General features: G+C 43.7%; 1 protein-coding gene across 2 annotated transcripts in view; it reads left to right on the plus strand.

Moving 5' to 3' along the window:
* Positions 1-17,210, plus strand: part of LOC123760986 (DNA-binding protein SMUBP-2) — a 357,511-nt gene that overhangs the window by 251,188 nt on the left and 89,113 nt on the right. For both annotated transcript variants that reach the window (XM_069339475.1, XM_069339477.1), the window contains exons 12-13: positions 15,757-15,935; positions 16,406-16,529. In XM_069339475.1, the coding sequence (XP_069195576.1) occupies positions 15,757-15,935; positions 16,406-16,529 (303 nt within the window). The remainder of the gene's footprint in view (positions 1-15,756; positions 15,936-16,405; positions 16,530-17,210) is intronic.

Here is a 17,210-nt window from a genome sequence, read left to right on the forward strand (position 1 = left end):
GAAGGCTGGCAGACGACACTACAGAAAAAGGAAAAAATCACAAACACTTAAGCTATCCCCAAAATAATATAAACAGGGAGACTGAAGAAAAAGAACCGAGACTGATGTAATCATATTGACGACATGCAAGAACAGAAAGCCATACAAGAGATGAAGAAAATCCAAAATATTTCTTCACATATACAAAATCGAAATAAAAAAAACTGTCAGTATTGGGCCTATACTTACAAGTGAAGTTTATACACAGAGGACAACAAATAAATTTGTGAAATACTAAAAAAGTAGTATGAGGACATGCTTAGCTTACTAATAAACAACATGAAAGTGGAAGATCCAGGTAGCTTCTTTATGCACGATATCCAAACCCTTGAAAATTTAACGAATATCAAAATGAACTCGGCTGATTTTGAAAGAGAAATTGCTAACATGCCCATGTACTCGGTCCTGGGGTACAAACTCGTGGAATTCAATATTTATAAATAAATGTAGTGTCAAGGCACTCGCTGTAAGGTGGAGGAAGAGCTTGGACACGGGGGGGGGGGGAAGTACCAGAAGCACAGATACAGCAGACATAGCTCCTCTACACAAGGGAGGGAGCAACGCATCTGCTAAAAATTACAGACCAGTTGCACTAACGTCCCACATAATAAATGTTTTAGAGTGTGATCAGGAGTCAGGTCACCAGTTTTATAGAAACCAGTGACCTCCACAATCCAGGCCAACATGGATTTAAAGGAGGGAAGTTCATGTCTCTCGCAGCTACGCGACCATCACGACAAAATCATTGAGGCATTAGAAGAAAAACAGAATGCAGATGTGGTATTCATGGACTGTGCAAAGGCATTTGATAGCGACGATAGAGTGATAGCCTCAAATGAGGTCAATAGGACTAAGAGGTAAAATAGTGCGACGAATATTCAATTTTCTTTCAAACAAAACGCAAAGAGTAACTGTTGACCAAATAAGATCAGAGTCCAAGCGCAGTTAAGAGCTCTGTACCTCAGGGTACAGTTCATACACCACTGCTTTTCCGTATTCTCATATTTTATATAGACAAAAATACAAGTCACAGCTTCGTGTCTTTTTTTTTTTTTTTTGCAGACGACACAAAAATCCGCATGAAAATTACTTATGTAGAAGACATTGAAAAAGTATAAACAGATATTAATAAAGTTTTCGACTGTGCAGCAGAAAATAACATGATGTTTAGCAGTGATAAATTCTAGATACTTAGGTATAGTTATACCTAAGTATACCTAAGTAATAAAGGCGTTACAGCAAATACAGGATACAAAACACAATCAAATGTGCCCATAGTAGGAAAGCAACATGTAAAGGATTTGGGAATAATAATGTCTGACGATCTAACGGTTAGGGAACCTAACCAAGCAAATATTGCGTCAGCCAGAAAAATGATAGGATGGATTACGAGAACTTTCAAATCCAGGGATCCCATCACAATGGTTGTACTCTTCAGATCACTTGTGTTGTCCCGTCTTGAGTACTGCTCAGTACTCACTTCCCCCTTCAGAGCAGGAGAGATTGCTGAAATAGGAGGAGTACAGCGCTGGGCTTGTGGAGTAGAACAACTCCCAGAACATTACTTCCCTCCATCCAGGCATAGTCCTATATGCTTAGCAGCCTTCAAAGACGGGTGGCTCATTCTTTGTTAACATTCTGCAGGGTCGGTTTGTTGATATAGTAGTCATCGGCGCCAGCTTTCATGCAATTGGAGCAGTTGCTCCCAATTGGGCCCCGCTAAAGGGTCTCGCGCCACAATAAACTGTTATCCCGCTCTGGGGAAAGATAATTTTTGTATAATTCAAGTAAGTTTTTAGACCTCCAAAAAGATTATTTATTTCCAAGAATGCTATTTAATTACATTTGAATGTGTCTTCTAAACAAATAATGTAATAAATATTTAATATAAAGTATTTCACTGAAACAGACCTTGGCTGTGATCCTGGGGACCGCTAAAATAATACCCAAGTGGGCCCCTGGGCTCCTACGGGGGTCCCTGGGAGTTATGATATTCACAGTTATGCCCTGCATGTACAGTCGAGCATTATTGATAACGAGCGCTCTTCACTCTCCTGGCCATGTGTGGCGTCCATGTACAGGGGCCTTCAAGGCCTCAACATTATCTTTGCCGCCCACAACCATGCAGCAATATTAAGAGTTAATGTAGCTTGCAAAAGGCCGCGGTGGTTGATAATCTGTGTGTTCTTGTATCTTCACTTTGAAAGGAGTTATTGATTGTTACACTAGTGGAGGTGTTACTGATTTGGAAACACAAACCGTAACTGTCCTTATTTTCCGCTTGTTACAACTTGTAATAAAGTTGTTACATCTTGGCTTAACGTGTTTATGACGTATTAGAACGTTGTTATAACTTGCTATATTGGTTGTTATAACTGGTTAGGTGGTGATGAATCTTGCTCGAACGTTGTAGCAGCGTCGTTGTTACGTTGTGTGTGTGCTGGGTGGAGCCCCGGGAGCAGCAGCAGCAGCCAGCACAGCGCTCACTGTAGAGTGGACACTCTTCATTCCCTGCCACCATGGACATCCTTCACGCGCGTCCCCTTATATAGTATTGCTGCAGGTTCACCTTCTTCATTGTCACTCATTATCTTAATTTTACTCCTTCCTCTTCCCCTCCCTTCCGCCCTCCTCCCCTCTTCCTACCCCTGTATCCTAAATCTTTCCTCCTTCCTCCTCCTTCCCTCTTGTCTTCCTTCCCCCTTGTCTTTATCCCCCCCTGCCTCCTACTCTTCCCCCTGCCTCCTACTCTTCCCCCTGCCTCCTACTCTACCCCCTGCCCCCTACTCTTCCCCCCCTGCCCCCTACTCTTCCCCCCCTGCCTCCTCCTCTTCCCCCCCCCTGCCTCCTCCTCTTCCCCCCTTGCCTCCTCCTCTTCCCCCCTGCCTCCTCCTCTTCCCCCCCTGCCTCCTCCTCTTCCCCCCCTGCCTCCTCCTCTTCCCCCCCTGCCCCCTACTCTTCCCCCCCTGCCTCCTCCTCTTCCCCCCCCTACCTCCTCCTCTTCCCCCCCCTGCCTTCTCCTCTTCCCCCCCTGCCTCCTCTTCCCCCCCTGCCTCCTCCTCTTCCCTCCCCCTGCCTTCTCCTCTTCCCCCCTGCCTCCTCTTCCCCCCCCTGCCTCCTCCTCTTCCCCCCCCCCTGCCTCCTCCTCTCCCCCCCCTGTCTCCTCCTCTTCCCCCCCCTGCCTCCTCTCCCCCCCCCCTGCCTCCTCCTCTCCCCCCCCCCCTGCCTCCTCCTCTTCCCCCCCTGCCTCCTCCTCTTCCCCCCCCTGCCTCCTCCTCTCCCCCCCCTGCCTCCTCCTCTTCCCACCCCCCCTGCCTCCTCCTCTTCCCACCCCCCCTGCCTCCTCCTCTTCCCACCCCCCCTGCCTCCTCCTCTTCCCACCCCCCCTGCCTCCTCCTCTTCCCACCCCCCCTGCCTCCTCCTCTTCCCACCCCCCCTGCCTCCTCCTCTTCCCACCCCCCCCTGCCTCCTCTTCCCACCCCCCCTGCCTCCTCCTCTTCCCACCCCCCCTGCCTCCTCCTCTTCCCACCCCCCCTGCCTCCTCCTCTTCCCACCCCCCCCTGCCTCCTCCTCTTCCCACCCCCCCCTGCCTCCTCCTCTTCCCCCCCCCTGCCTCCTCTTCCCACCCACCCTGCCTCCTCCTCTTCCCACCCCCCCCCCTGCCTCCTCCTCTTCCCCCCTCCTGCCTCCTACTCTCCCCCCCCTCCTGCCTCCTACTCTTCCCCCTCCTCCTGCCTCCTACTCTTCCCCCCCCTCCTGCCTCCTACTCTTCCCCCCCCCTGCCTCCTACTCTTCCCCCCCTCCTGCCTCCTACTCTTCCCCCCCCTGCCTCCTAGTCTTCCCACCCCCCCTGCCTCCTCCTCTTCCCCCCTTCTGCCTCCTACTCTTCCCCCCCTCCTGCCTCCTACTCTTCCCCCCTCCTGCCTCCTACTCTTCCCCCCCCTCCTGCCTCCTAGTCTTCCCACCCCCCCTGCCTCCTCCTCTTCCCCCCCCCCTCCTGACTCCTACTCTTCCCCCCTCCTGCCTCCTACTCTTCCCCCCCCCCCCTCCTGCCTCCTACTCTTCCCCCCCCCCTCCTGCCTCCTACTCTTCCCCCCCCCCTCCTGCCTCCTCCTCTTCCCACCCCTCCTGCCTCCTACTCTTCCCCCCCTGCCTCCTCCTCGTTGTTTATCCACTGTTTCTACCTTTTTCCTGATGTAGGACCGTCCCTCTCCTCGGAGCCTTGCCTCTATTGTTTGTGGGAGCTGGCTTGTAATCTCTCTGCTGATGGACTTCATGGGACATAAAGAGCTCCCAGCATTATGGGGGCCTCGACAATTGCAACAAAATGCCTCATCTTTCAACAGGGTAACTACCTGACTTTGTTTTTCACCACATATAATATTCCTCTTCGCCCCCACAACACTTGTATTGTTGATATAAAGGTACTACGGGTCCAGATATGTTGATACTTGCAAAATATCCTGTGTGTGTGTGACCTATTCCTATTTTATCCCTATTTCAGGAGTAACCAACACAACATTCTTAAACCCATCAGACACTAGGTGTTCCACTGGTTTGTCTGTCCTAACTATTATGTAGAGCCGGTGAATATCTTCCTTAAACAGTGGTTCGAATTCACCAAATTCCTTGGCCAATTGAACCATCCACTCCAAATTTCTGATTAAATGTTCATTTCACATATCAAAGGAAATAACAGCTGCATCCTTCTATTAATCTGTCCATCTTGCTGTGTGGTCCTGTTGCGTCTGTCTGGCATCGATCATTCCAATTTTTACGTCGTTTCTCGTCCCAACTGCTCTCGCTTTTACTTCTTACCCGTCTAATCATATTCTTCAGCTTACCCTTGTCATTACTACCTAAAAAGGCCTGGCGTTGTCTTATATGTTATCCTCACTCTCAGACTCTGCGGACATAACAGAAGTTCTCTCATTGCCGAGGCAAACCCTCTTCGCCATTTCCTGATAGGCAAGACCACTTATATTGTCTGAAGCCTCCTTTTGTACACACAGCTGTTCCCACTCCAATGTGCTTTGTTTCCACAAACATGAGGAGGAGCATGTGTGTGTTTGCAAGACACACACACATTCTCCTCCTCATGTATGTGTATATCAGTTTTCCTGGATTTATTCCGTGCCTGGGGTTTACTAGGGGAGTCCCTGTGGCTCCCTGAAGCTATCTCGCCGAGATGGCTCCCAACTACTAGGTCACATTGGCCACGGAGATCTGTTTGGCCTACCGGCTAGAACCTTACCCCATCACACAGGCTTAGAGAGCAGGTAATACTCCGCCACCCACCGGGAAAGCACCCAGAAAGTCAGCAAACAAATGCAGCAACCCGTTCTAGACTCAAGTCCATTCCATCCAGCAGTCGACCCCACAGACGCATTCATAAATTTTAACATGCTGTTCATTCAAAACGGGAATTTCCTCAACTGTAAATTAATATTATAATATATTAGCATATTGTATATGCATATATAGGCATAGGTTAGGTGATTAGGATCTGTTGGCGATTATTTATATTTGTAGTACGTGGGTGAAGCATTTACAGCATTGTGGTTCGAACAAACTTCGTTAGTAAAGCACTTGTTCCAGAAGTGTTCAAACGTCAGGCGCCTGACAGCTGGGTGGACAGCGCTTCGTTGGATTCGTAGGAGTAAGATTCCCCTGGTAGTGCACTGGTCGGAATTGTAACATAAATTTACGTGAACGTACTGTATTTAGGTGTTGAGTCACAAATAGTTTAGTGTTTTTTCTTTTTTTTTCATTTAGTATAGTCTTGGTTACAGCAGTCGGTTTGTCGCAGATGTAATGATGTATTCACCTAGGTTGTACGTGCGGGGGTTGAGCTCTGCTCTTTCGGCCCCCCTCTCAACTGTCAATCAACTGTTACTAACCTCCCCCCCCCCCCACACACACACAAACACAAACACACACACACACACACACACACACACACACACACACACACACACACACACACACACACACACACACACACACAGAGGCGAGGCTGGCTAACATCAGAACGGCGTTCAGGAACCTGTGTAAGGAATCATTCAGAATCTTGTACACCACATATGTAAGACCAATCCTGGAGTATGCGGCCCCAGCATGGAGCCCGTACCTTGTCAAGCACAAGACGAAGCTGGAAAAAGTCCAAAGGTATGCTACTAGACTAGTCCCAGAACTAAGAGGCATGAGTTATGAGGAAAGGCTGCGGGAAATGCACCTCACGACACTGGAAGACAGAAGAGTAAGGGGGGGACATGATCACAACCTACAAAATCCTCAGGGGAATCGACCGGGTAAACAAGGATGAACTATTCAACACTGGTGGGACGCGAACAAGGGGACACAGGTGGAAGCTGAGTACCCAAATGAGCCACAGAGACGTTAGAAAGAACTTTTTCAGTGTCAGAGTAGTTAGTAAATGGAATGCATTAGGAAGTGATGTGGTGGAGGCTGACTCCATACACAGTTTCAAATGTAGATATGATAGAGCCCAATAGGCTCAGGAATCTGTACACCAGCTGATTGACGGTTGAGAGGCGGGACCAAAGAGCCAGAGCTCAACCCCCGCAAGCACAATTAGGTGAGTACAATTAGGTGAGTACAGAATGTGCACCTGAGCCCAGCATTCCACTTCAACTGATTTTTCAGGCATCCCTGTGTACAGGAGCTGTAGCTGATGTGTGGAAAAAGGCTAACATAGTTCCAATCTACAAAAGTGGAAACAGGGAAGACCCCCTTAATTATAGACCTGTATCATTGACAAGTGTAATAGTCAAAATATTGGAAAAAATAATTAAAACTAAATGGGTAGAACACTTGGAGGAAAACGGTATAATATCAGACAGACAGTATGGTTTTCGATCTGGAAGATCCTGTGTAACGAACTTGCTCAGTTTTTATGATCGAGCCACAGAGATTTTACAGGAAAGAGATGGTTGGGTTGACTGTATCTATCTGGACCTAAAAAAGGCTTTCGACAGAGTTCCCCATAAGAGGTTGTTCTGGAAACTGGAACATATTGGAGGAGTGACAGGTAAGCTACTAACATGGATGAAAAATTTCCTAACTGACAGAAAAATGAGGGCCATAATCAGAGGCAAGGTATCGGATTGGAGGAATGTCACGAGTGGAGTACCCCAGGGTTCAGTTCTTGCACTGCTAATGTTCATTGTCTACATAAACGATCTACCAGTGGGAATACACAATTACATGAACATGTTTGCTGATGATGCTAAGATAATAGGGAAGATAAGAAACTTAGATGATTGTCATGCCCTTCAAGAAGACTTGGACAAAATAAGTATATGGAGCAACACTTGGCAAATGGAATTTAATGTGAATAAATGCCATGTTATGGAATGTGGAATTGGAGAACATAGACCCCACACAACCTATAAATTATGTGAGAAATCTTTAAAGAATTCTGATAAAGAAAAGGATCTAGGGGTGGTTTTAGATAGAAAAATGTCACCTGAGGACCACATTAAGAACATTGTGCGAGGAGCCTATGCTACACTTTCTAACCTTAGAATTGCTTTTAAATACATGGATGGAGAAATACTAAAGAAATTGTTCACGACTTTTATTAGACCAAAGCTGGAATATGCAGCGGTTGTGTGGTGCCCATATCTTAAGAAGCACATCAACAAACTGGAAAAGGTGCAACGACATGCCACTAAGTGGCTCCCAGAACTGAAGGGCAAGAGCTACGAGGAGAGATTAGAGGCATTAAATATGCAAAAACTAGAAGATAGAAGAAAAAGAGGCGATATGATCACTACGTTCAAAATAGTAACAGGAATAGATAAAATTGATAGGGAAGAATTCCTGAGACTCGGAACTTCAAGAACAAGAGGTCTTAGTTTTAAACTAATGAAACAAAGCTGCCGGAGAAATATACGAAAATTCACTTTTGTAAACAGAGTGGTAGACGCTTGGAACAAGTTAAGTGAGAAGGTTGTGGAGGCCAAAACCGTCAGTAATTTCAAAGCATTATATGACAAAGAGTGCTGGGGAGACGGGACACCACGAGCGTAGCTCTCATCCTGTAACTACACTTAGGTAATTACACACACACACACACACACACACACACACACACACACACACACACACACACACACACAGACAGACAGACAGTAGTAGGTCACTGGAGACGGGAGACCTACCAGAAATATGAAAGACGGCAAATGTGGTCCCAATATACAAAAAGGGCGACAGGCAAGAGGCACTGAACTACAGGCCAGTGTCTTTGACTTGTACACTATGCAAGGTGATGGAGAAGATCGTGAGAAAAAACCTGGTAACACATCTGGAGAGAAGGGACTTCGTGACAAATCGCCAACATGGGTTCAGGGAGGGTAAATCTTGCCTGACGGGCTTAATAGAATTCTACGACCAGGTGACAAAGGTTAAGCAAGAAAGAGAGGACTGGGCGGACTGCATTTTCTTGGATTGTCGCAAAGCCTTTGACACAGTACCGCATAAGAGGCTGGTACATAAGCTGGAAAGACAGGCAGGTGAAGCTGGTAAGGTGCTCCAGTGGATAAGGGAGTACCTAAGCAATAGGAAGCAGAAAGTTATGGTGAGAGATGAGACCTCAAATTGGCGTGAAGTCACCAGTTGTGGGAACCGACCTGTGAGATTTATATTTATTTAATTTATATGAATTTATATTTACGTTAATTTATATACTTCGATAGCAATTTGTATAATGATAAGTGGACTGTATTTCTGCAATAATCTCAATCTCACAAATCGATCCTCTACACATTAGGGGGGGGTTATTAAATTAATATATATATGCAGCCAATCAAACTACAGAAATAACTACATACATTAAAGAGGTTCCTTATCTTATAGTACAGCAGGTTAGTCCACCAGGTATAACTAGGGTGTAGACACCAAATTATCCTCTTTGAGGTAGCTTCCATATCACCCAGTAACTGGTGCACAAATCTTGCATCCTCGTCTTGACCTGTCAAAAGTGCGCTAGCTGTGAAGCCAGATACCTATATATGACAAGTATATCAGAGAAAACACTATACAGTACATGGAACATTAAAGACCTGGCTTAATTACCTTTAGTATGAGGCGATTTCGCGTTCTAACCGGCTAACCCTATATCCTGACATTAATGGCCATAAATGAATGATAAACGGGTTTCGGATAGACACTTAACTTGTATTTGTAGACAGCGTGTTGACAATGGTACACCTTTGGGTTCCATAACACTACGTCCAAGTAAATTTAACAGGAGCCGAATTTGCTCCCGTGTGAGCCTCTGGTCTCAATATACAATGGCTGTTTAACACTCCATACTTTTGACGTTACTGGCCGACATTGTCCAGAATGATAGGAGCCGAATTTGCTCCACACGTCTCGGAGGTGACACAACAATGGCAGCCTCCTTCCTCCCTCTCACGCCTGGCCTACTTTGTCCAGATTTCAGAAAGTGATAGAAGGGTCACATTTACTCTACTTTAATATTGATAATTAAGTTAATTTATATAAGATGTTTTTATGATGGTAAAGTCCAAAGACTAATGTATTTAAGAATAATTCCCACCATAATAGGTGGTGATTTATAATAGTATGTGGTGATGATATCCCGTTTTCTTTAGACGGTAATTCCACTACAAGTTACGTTTTCTATGGGTAACTTGTTGGTAATACAGCAACAAATATTATCTGTCTGTATGATTATTAAATGGTGTCGGATTTTCCGACATAATTCCCCAGGGGGCTGCTCACGGGTCGAAGTCCTATTTAGAACAGACGAACACCGATACTCCTCCTTCGAATTATTAGATTAATTTGATGTTAGTAGTTAGTAATCACACATTTGTGTGTCTGTTCGTACAGGACGGATGTCCCGTACTAGAGTTGCAAGGGTTAGAAGTCTAATGCGATTTCATTTCCCTGTCAACTCTTGAAAGGCTAATATTCAAGCCTTATTACATATTATTTAACCCAGAAGACTGGATGTGATCAAGTACTACAGTCAAGTATGATTCAGGGACTGCAGTGAGATCAGTGACATTAGATATAACTTGAAGTTTCTTCAGGTAACTGGTCACTGATATATAAACACTGAGGCCCATTGAATACATCTTGATTAAATAATAAATGTATCAAATCAGTCATCAGATTTATTGGGGTTTAATTTAGTTAATTGATTCAGAAGACTGAATAGCTCATCATTAAAGTAAAGTATGGTTCTGAGACTGCAGTGGGTTCAGTGACATTGGTCGCAGTGACTTGTAGCTGTTTTAGGCTACTGTTCACTGATTTGCCACTGAGGCCTCATGAACTCAACTCCAGCTTTAAATGATGATACTAACATCAACCTCTGTTGGTATAGTCAGCTGTAATCTCCTTAGTATAATGCTACTGGAGAAATATAATCAGCTGACAAATTTAGATTTCTACTGGTATTGTTTATCTGCAGGCATAGGTCTCCTCAGGCTTGATACTGGGCCTGAGAGTAATTTACCTCCTGCAGAGTTTAACATGGTTATACCCTGATATTTAGTAGGGCTACCGATGAATTGATGGTAGTAGTCTGTCCCCACAAGGACAGCCATTTGGCATTTGATTTGCTCAAATTTACCTGCAGCTGCTTGATAATAGCTTTCCAGGTCAGCATAATCAACTTGAGATTGTTGTGACAAATCTTCACATTTCTTGATCTGTCTTGTTAAGTGGCCTTTAAGACCTGCAAGGGTTCTTTTCATTCTCCCTGCATTATTCATACTGGTTAGTTGGAGAAGCCTTGTGGGACTTGTACTTGGGCTGCTCATAATACTGAACAAACACTAATGGTAGCCTAGGGTAAATTCTGCACTCACTAGGCAATAATCCTACCTCTACTAGAGGTTAGCACTTAAAATTAATACACATTATATATATGTACAATCATACACACTAATGATTTGAGTGATAAACCAGTGTCACTGGAAGTACCTTTAGGTTAGCTCTTCTATATCACCCTAGGATGGTAGAGACACTAATTAATCACTCAAAGGTGTAATGATCATAAGTAATTTATTATATATACAACTCAACTCGAGTTGATAAAAATTACACCCAAAATAGGGTCTGGACCATTCATTAATGGTGTTAGGTTGTTCAATATAGTACAACTGACTATTGTAATAATGGGACTAGGATGAACAATAATAGTTCAACTAGTCATATCCTACCCTGTTGTGGGTTGGCAATTAGTAAATATTATACTGTGATCACTAGTGCAATATATATTAAATAATTCTCTATTTTGGAGAAATAATATACACAATTATTGATAATAGCCTCTTAATTAGCCTCTATGAAACTTCTAATATTATCTAGAAGTATTAAATATTATTAGTGACCTCGCGAAATAAAGTCCACAAAATTCGTAGATAATCTCTCGCGAAATGTAACACCACGAAATCCGTGAACAATCTCGCGAAGACACAGTCACTAATTTGGCTGGATTCTATATTAGCGCTGTCATTTCACGAAATAACACGCCACCAAATATCTGTGGGTGTGCATGAAACCGCTGACGAAGCTGAACTGGGCTGAGGGAGGCTCCTGAGCTCCCACGAGGCAACGCCGCTGTCTATGACTGGCTGGCTTTGTTTAAATAACACTGCACTAGTATATTTAATGAATCCACTGGATAACTGGTTCATCCGGTACTAAGATGACCAAATGTGGGTTCAAAGGATCAAATAATCCGTCATCCGGTTCGAAGATGACCAAATAATGTGGGAACCGACCTGTGAGATTTATATTTATTTAATTTATATGAATTTATATTTACGTTAATTTATATACTTCGATAGCAATTTGTATAATGATAAGTGGACTGTATTTCTGCAATAATCTCAATCTCACAAATCGATCCTCTACACGTTAGGGGGGGGTTATTAAATTAATATATATATGCAGCCAATCAAACTACAGAAATAACTACATACATTAAAGAGGTTCCTTATCTTATAGTACAGCAGGTTAGTCCACCAGGTATAACTAGGGTGTAGACACCAAATTATCCTCTTTGAGGTAGCTTCCATATCACCCAGTAACTGGTGCACAAATCTTGCATCCTCGTCTTGACCTGTCAAAAGTGCGCTAGCTGTGAAGCCAGATACCTATATATGACAAGTATATCAGAGAAAACACTATACAGTACATGGAACATTAAAGACCTGGCTTAATTACCTTTAGTATGAGGCGATTTCGCGTTCTAACCGGCTAACCCTATATCCTGACATTAATGGCCATAAATGAATGATAAACGGGTTTCGGATAGACACTTAACTTGTATTTGTAGACAGCGTGTTGACAATGGTACACCTTTGGGTTCCATAACACTACGTCCAAGTAAATTTAACAGGAGCCGAATTTGCTCCCGTGTGAGCCTCTGGTCTCAATATACAATGGCTGTTTAACACTCCATACTTTTGACGTTACTGGCCGACATTGTCCAGAATGATAGGAGCCGAATTTGCTCCACACGTCTCGGAGGTGACACAACAATGGCAGCCTCCTTCCTCCCTCTCACGCCTGGCCTACTTTGTCCAGATTTCAGAAAGTGATAGAAGGGTCACATTTACTCTACTTTAATATTGATAATTAAGTTAATTTATATAAGATGTTTTTATGATGGTAAAGTCCAAAGACTAATGTATTTAAGAATAATTCCCACCATAATAGGTGGTGATTTATAATAGTATGTGGTGATGATATCCCGTTTTCTTTAGACGGTAATTCCACTACAAGTTACGTTTTCTATGGGTAACTTGTTGGTAATACAGCAACAAATATTATCTGTCTGTATGATTATTAAATGGTGTCGGATTTTCCGACACCAGTGGAGTCCCACAGGGCTCTGTACTCGGTCCTATCTTGTTTCTGATATATGTAAATGATCTCCCGGAGGGTATAGATTTATTTCTCTCAATGTTTGCTGACGATGCCAAAATTATGAAAAGGATTAAGACAGAGGAGGACTGCTTGAGGCTTCAAGAAGACCAAGACAAGCTGAAGGAATGGTCGAACAAATGGTTGTTAGAGTTTAAACCAAGCAAATGTAATATAATGAAGATAGGCGTAGGGAGCAGGAGGCCAGATACTAGGTATCATCTGGGAGATGAAATTCTTAAAGAGTCATAGACAGAAAAAGACTTGGGGGTTGACATCACGCCAGACTTGTCCCCTGCAGCCCATATCAAGAGGATAACGTCAACGGCATATGCCAGGCTGGCCAACATAAGAACAGCATTCAGAAACTTGTGTAAAGAATCATTCAGAACTTTGTATACCACATATGTCAGGCCAATCCTGGAGTATGCAGCCCCAGCATGGAGTCAAGGATAAAACCAAACTGGAAAAGGTTCAAAGGTTTGCCACCAGACTAGTACCCGAGCTGAGAGGTATGAGCTACGATGAGAGGCTACGGGAATTAAACCTCACTTCGTTGGAAGACAGAAGAGTTAGGGAGGACATGATCACCACATTCAAGATTCTCAGGGGAATTGATAGGCTAGATAAAGACAGGATATTTAACACAAGGGGCACACGCACTAGGGGACACAGGTGGAAACTGAGTGCCCAAATGAGCCACAGAGATATTAGAAAGAACTTTTTTAGTGTCAGAGTGGTTGACAAATGGAATGCATTAGGAAGTGATGTGGTGGAGGCTGACGCCATACATAGTTTCAAGTGTAGATATGGTAGAGCCCAGTAGGCTCAGGAACCTGTATACCTGTTGATTGATGGTTGAAAGGCGGGACCAAAAAGCCAGAGCTCAACCCCCGCAAACACAATTAGGTGAGTACACACAGGAAGCAGCCTGTGACAGCTGACTAACTCTCAAGTACCTATTTACTGCTAGGTAACAGGGGCATTAGGGTGAAAGAAACTCGGCCCATTGTTTCTCGCCGGCGCCCGGTATCGAACCCGGGACCACAGGATCACATGCCCAGTGTTCTGTTCACTCAGCCACCGGCTCACCAGTGTTGTGATAGCTGAGACGAGGCCTAGAGCAGGGCAGAGAGCTTGACTAAGGCTGGGGGTAGAGAGCTCGGATGCAGGGTGAGAGTGTAGAGTGTGGAGCTCTGAATGCGGGCTGGGATGAAGAACTTAATTGCGAGACGAGAGCGTGGAAGCTCGATGTGGCCGGAATCTGGATGTCTGCTCCATAGGGAGGCTGAAGCATCTTGTGAGGATAGGAACTGGACTTGTCAAGTGTTTCATTGTTGCTGGTGAATGTCGATGGGTGTTGAAGATGTGCAGTATCTCATCTCTTTTGATATTCTTGAGAATATCTTGAGATGATTTAGGGGCTTAGCGTTTCTGCGGCCTGGTCCTCGACCAGGCCTCCTTTGTCTTGAGTGTCTGTACTGAACAACTAAACGAGTTTAGACTGACTCCGCTCTGCATACAATGACTTATATTACAAGGTTTTCCTCACCGTGGCCAAACTGACCAACATCTAGCAGGTTGAGAAGAGATATTAATTGTTATTAGCTGTACACTTAGGTATTGTAATTAGTAGAGCTAGGATTAGGTAAAGTGTGGCAGTCCCAACAGTCCCCGTGGCTTAGTGGTAAGACACTCGCCTGGCGTTTCGCGAGTGCTTTGGCCTGGGTTCGTATCCTGGTCGGGGAGGATTTACTGGGTGACAATCCTTAACTGTAGTCTCTGTTTACCCAACATTAAAATGTGTACCTGGTTGTTAAACGATTTGGTGGGTAGTATTCCAGGGAATATTAGAATTAAAGCCTTGCCCGAAATGCAATGCATGCTAGTAGCTGGTCAAGAATGTAAAAACTCTTGTATATATAAATACAAAAAAAAAAGTAGAACTTCTTGGAATTTGGAACACTTGGAGGTAGGTTATGAGGAATTAACAAGAACATCTTATTACTGTATCTGCACTTAAGTTAATGAGAATATGGAGCAAGTATATTACCTCTTAATACAGTTGCTACAAACTAATGAGAACTGCTTCAAAATCAGTTCATTCATCTTGGGGCTTCATGGTCTCTCTTTCTATAGTGTGTATACCTTGCTGTTTGTATGTTTTGGGTCACCTTTTTGGTGGCCATTTCTTGGTTTGAGTAATCTAGGATCTCCTGTTCCTTACCCTGTGGCCAAGTTTTGGCCTCCAATTGCCAGCAGGCTTACAAGACTTGCAAGAGCTTAGTGTGGATGGAATTGGATGGAGCTCGCCTGACAGCTCAGTGGACAGCGCTTCGGATTCGTAGTCCTAAAGTTCTGGGTTCGATCCCCGGTGGAGGCAGAGACAAATGGGCAAAAATGTTCTTTCACCCTGATGCCCCTGTTACCTAGCAGTAAATAGGTACCTGGGAGTTAGATAGCTGCTACGGACTGCTTCCTGGGGCTGTGTAACAAAAAGGAGACCTGGTCGAGGACCGGGCCGCGGGGACGCTAAGTCCCGAAATCATCTCGAGATAACCTCAAGATAGCCAACACCAAAAAGCCACGAAGGTTCCACCAGAAAGAGACATTTCATTACACTCTATGCTGCTGTTCATGTTGTGTGTTTATTAGCCCTCGGCTACTTATACCAATACTGAGGAGTACTAGCACCAGAGCTTCACAATGCAGTACTTCATCTACTAAACATGAATTTGCTTCTCATTATCTAGTTATTCTATAGCCTAATTTCTCTTGTTTCAGAAAATGTCCTAGTGCTGATTGACACTGCAGGATGTGACTGTTGGGAGTTGGATACCCCAGATGACCAGAGTAAAGGCAATGTTAGTGAAGCTATCATAGTCAGCTGCCAAGTTCAAGCTCTCATATCATCTGGGGTACCTGAGAATGATATTGCTGTGATTACACCATATAACTTGCAGGTAGAGTTTTGTTAAGTTGAATTCAGTAGCTGTATTTCAATAAACCATACAGTACAGCATCACAGTAAAGTCATGTAATAATAGATTCACTTTAGTCAGTTTTGTGAATATGTTTTTTATATTATTGTTTGATATGTAATCTGTAAAATAATGCCATATGTCAGTTTATTTAAAAGATTTTATGTACTATACAGTAGTTTACGTTTAGATTAAGTCAGCTGCTAACATGGATGAATTCCAATGAGTTTGCTTGGTGGCAGCTCAGGCGAGCATTAATCACAGGCACAAATATTTGTGTGATCCACTGAAAAATTGTGTGATCCACTGAAAGTATTATGTATAAAATATACATAATATATTACAAAGGTTTATTTGTAGGTACAGAAGTTGCATATTAAATAAAGCCACTCATACACATATTACAGTACCTTGTACAGTACAATATCAATAACTGTTTTAAATTTTTTCAGGTGGAACTTGTGCGTAGTCTTCTCAGAGTTAGTCACCCTAGTGTTGAAGTGCGGTCAGTAGATGGCTTTCAGGGCCGAGAAAAGGAAGCTGTTGTTATGTCTCTTGTTCGTTCAAACAAACAAGGTGAGTACTGTACTGTAGTTGGAATTTGACATAGCACTTTGGTACCTGTTTTTCTGTACATCAACCTGCTTTTGGCAATAACATTAATGTTGCTAAAGAAGATAATGATTGGATATTTTCTGGGAACATTCATAAGATATTGAACATTCATAAAAAAATAGATATTGTAAATATTCATCTTTTTACAAAAGCCTCTCCTGAAGCTTTCCCACTTGGGCTACGTCTTCCCTACCTGGTCTGTAATTACCTAGGTGTAATTACCTAGGTGTAGTTACAGGATGAGAGCTACGCTCGTGGTGTCCCATCTCCCCAGCACTCTTTGTCATATAGCGCTTTGAAATTACTGACAGTTTTGGCCTCCACCACCTTTTCACCTAACTTGTTCCAACCATCTACCACTCTGTTTACAAAAGTGAATTTTATATATCTCCGGCAGCTTTGTTTCGTTAATTTAAATCTATGACCTCTTGTTCTTAAAGTTCTGGGTCTCGGGAATTCTTCCCTATCAATTTTATCAAGTCCTGTTACTATTTTGTACATAATGATCATATCGCCTCTTTTTCTTCTATCATCTAGTATTTGCATATTTAATGCTTCTAACCTCTCCTTGTAGCTCTTGTCCTTCAGTTCTGGGAGCCACTTAGTGGCATGTCTTTGCACCTTTTCCAGTTTGTTGATGTG

The sequence above is a fragment of the Procambarus clarkii genome, chromosome 41 (genome assembly GCF_040958095.1).
Source record: "Procambarus clarkii isolate CNS0578487 chromosome 41, FALCON_Pclarkii_2.0, whole genome shotgun sequence".
Classification (NCBI taxonomy): Eukaryota; Metazoa; Arthropoda; class Malacostraca; order Decapoda; family Cambaridae; genus Procambarus; species Procambarus clarkii.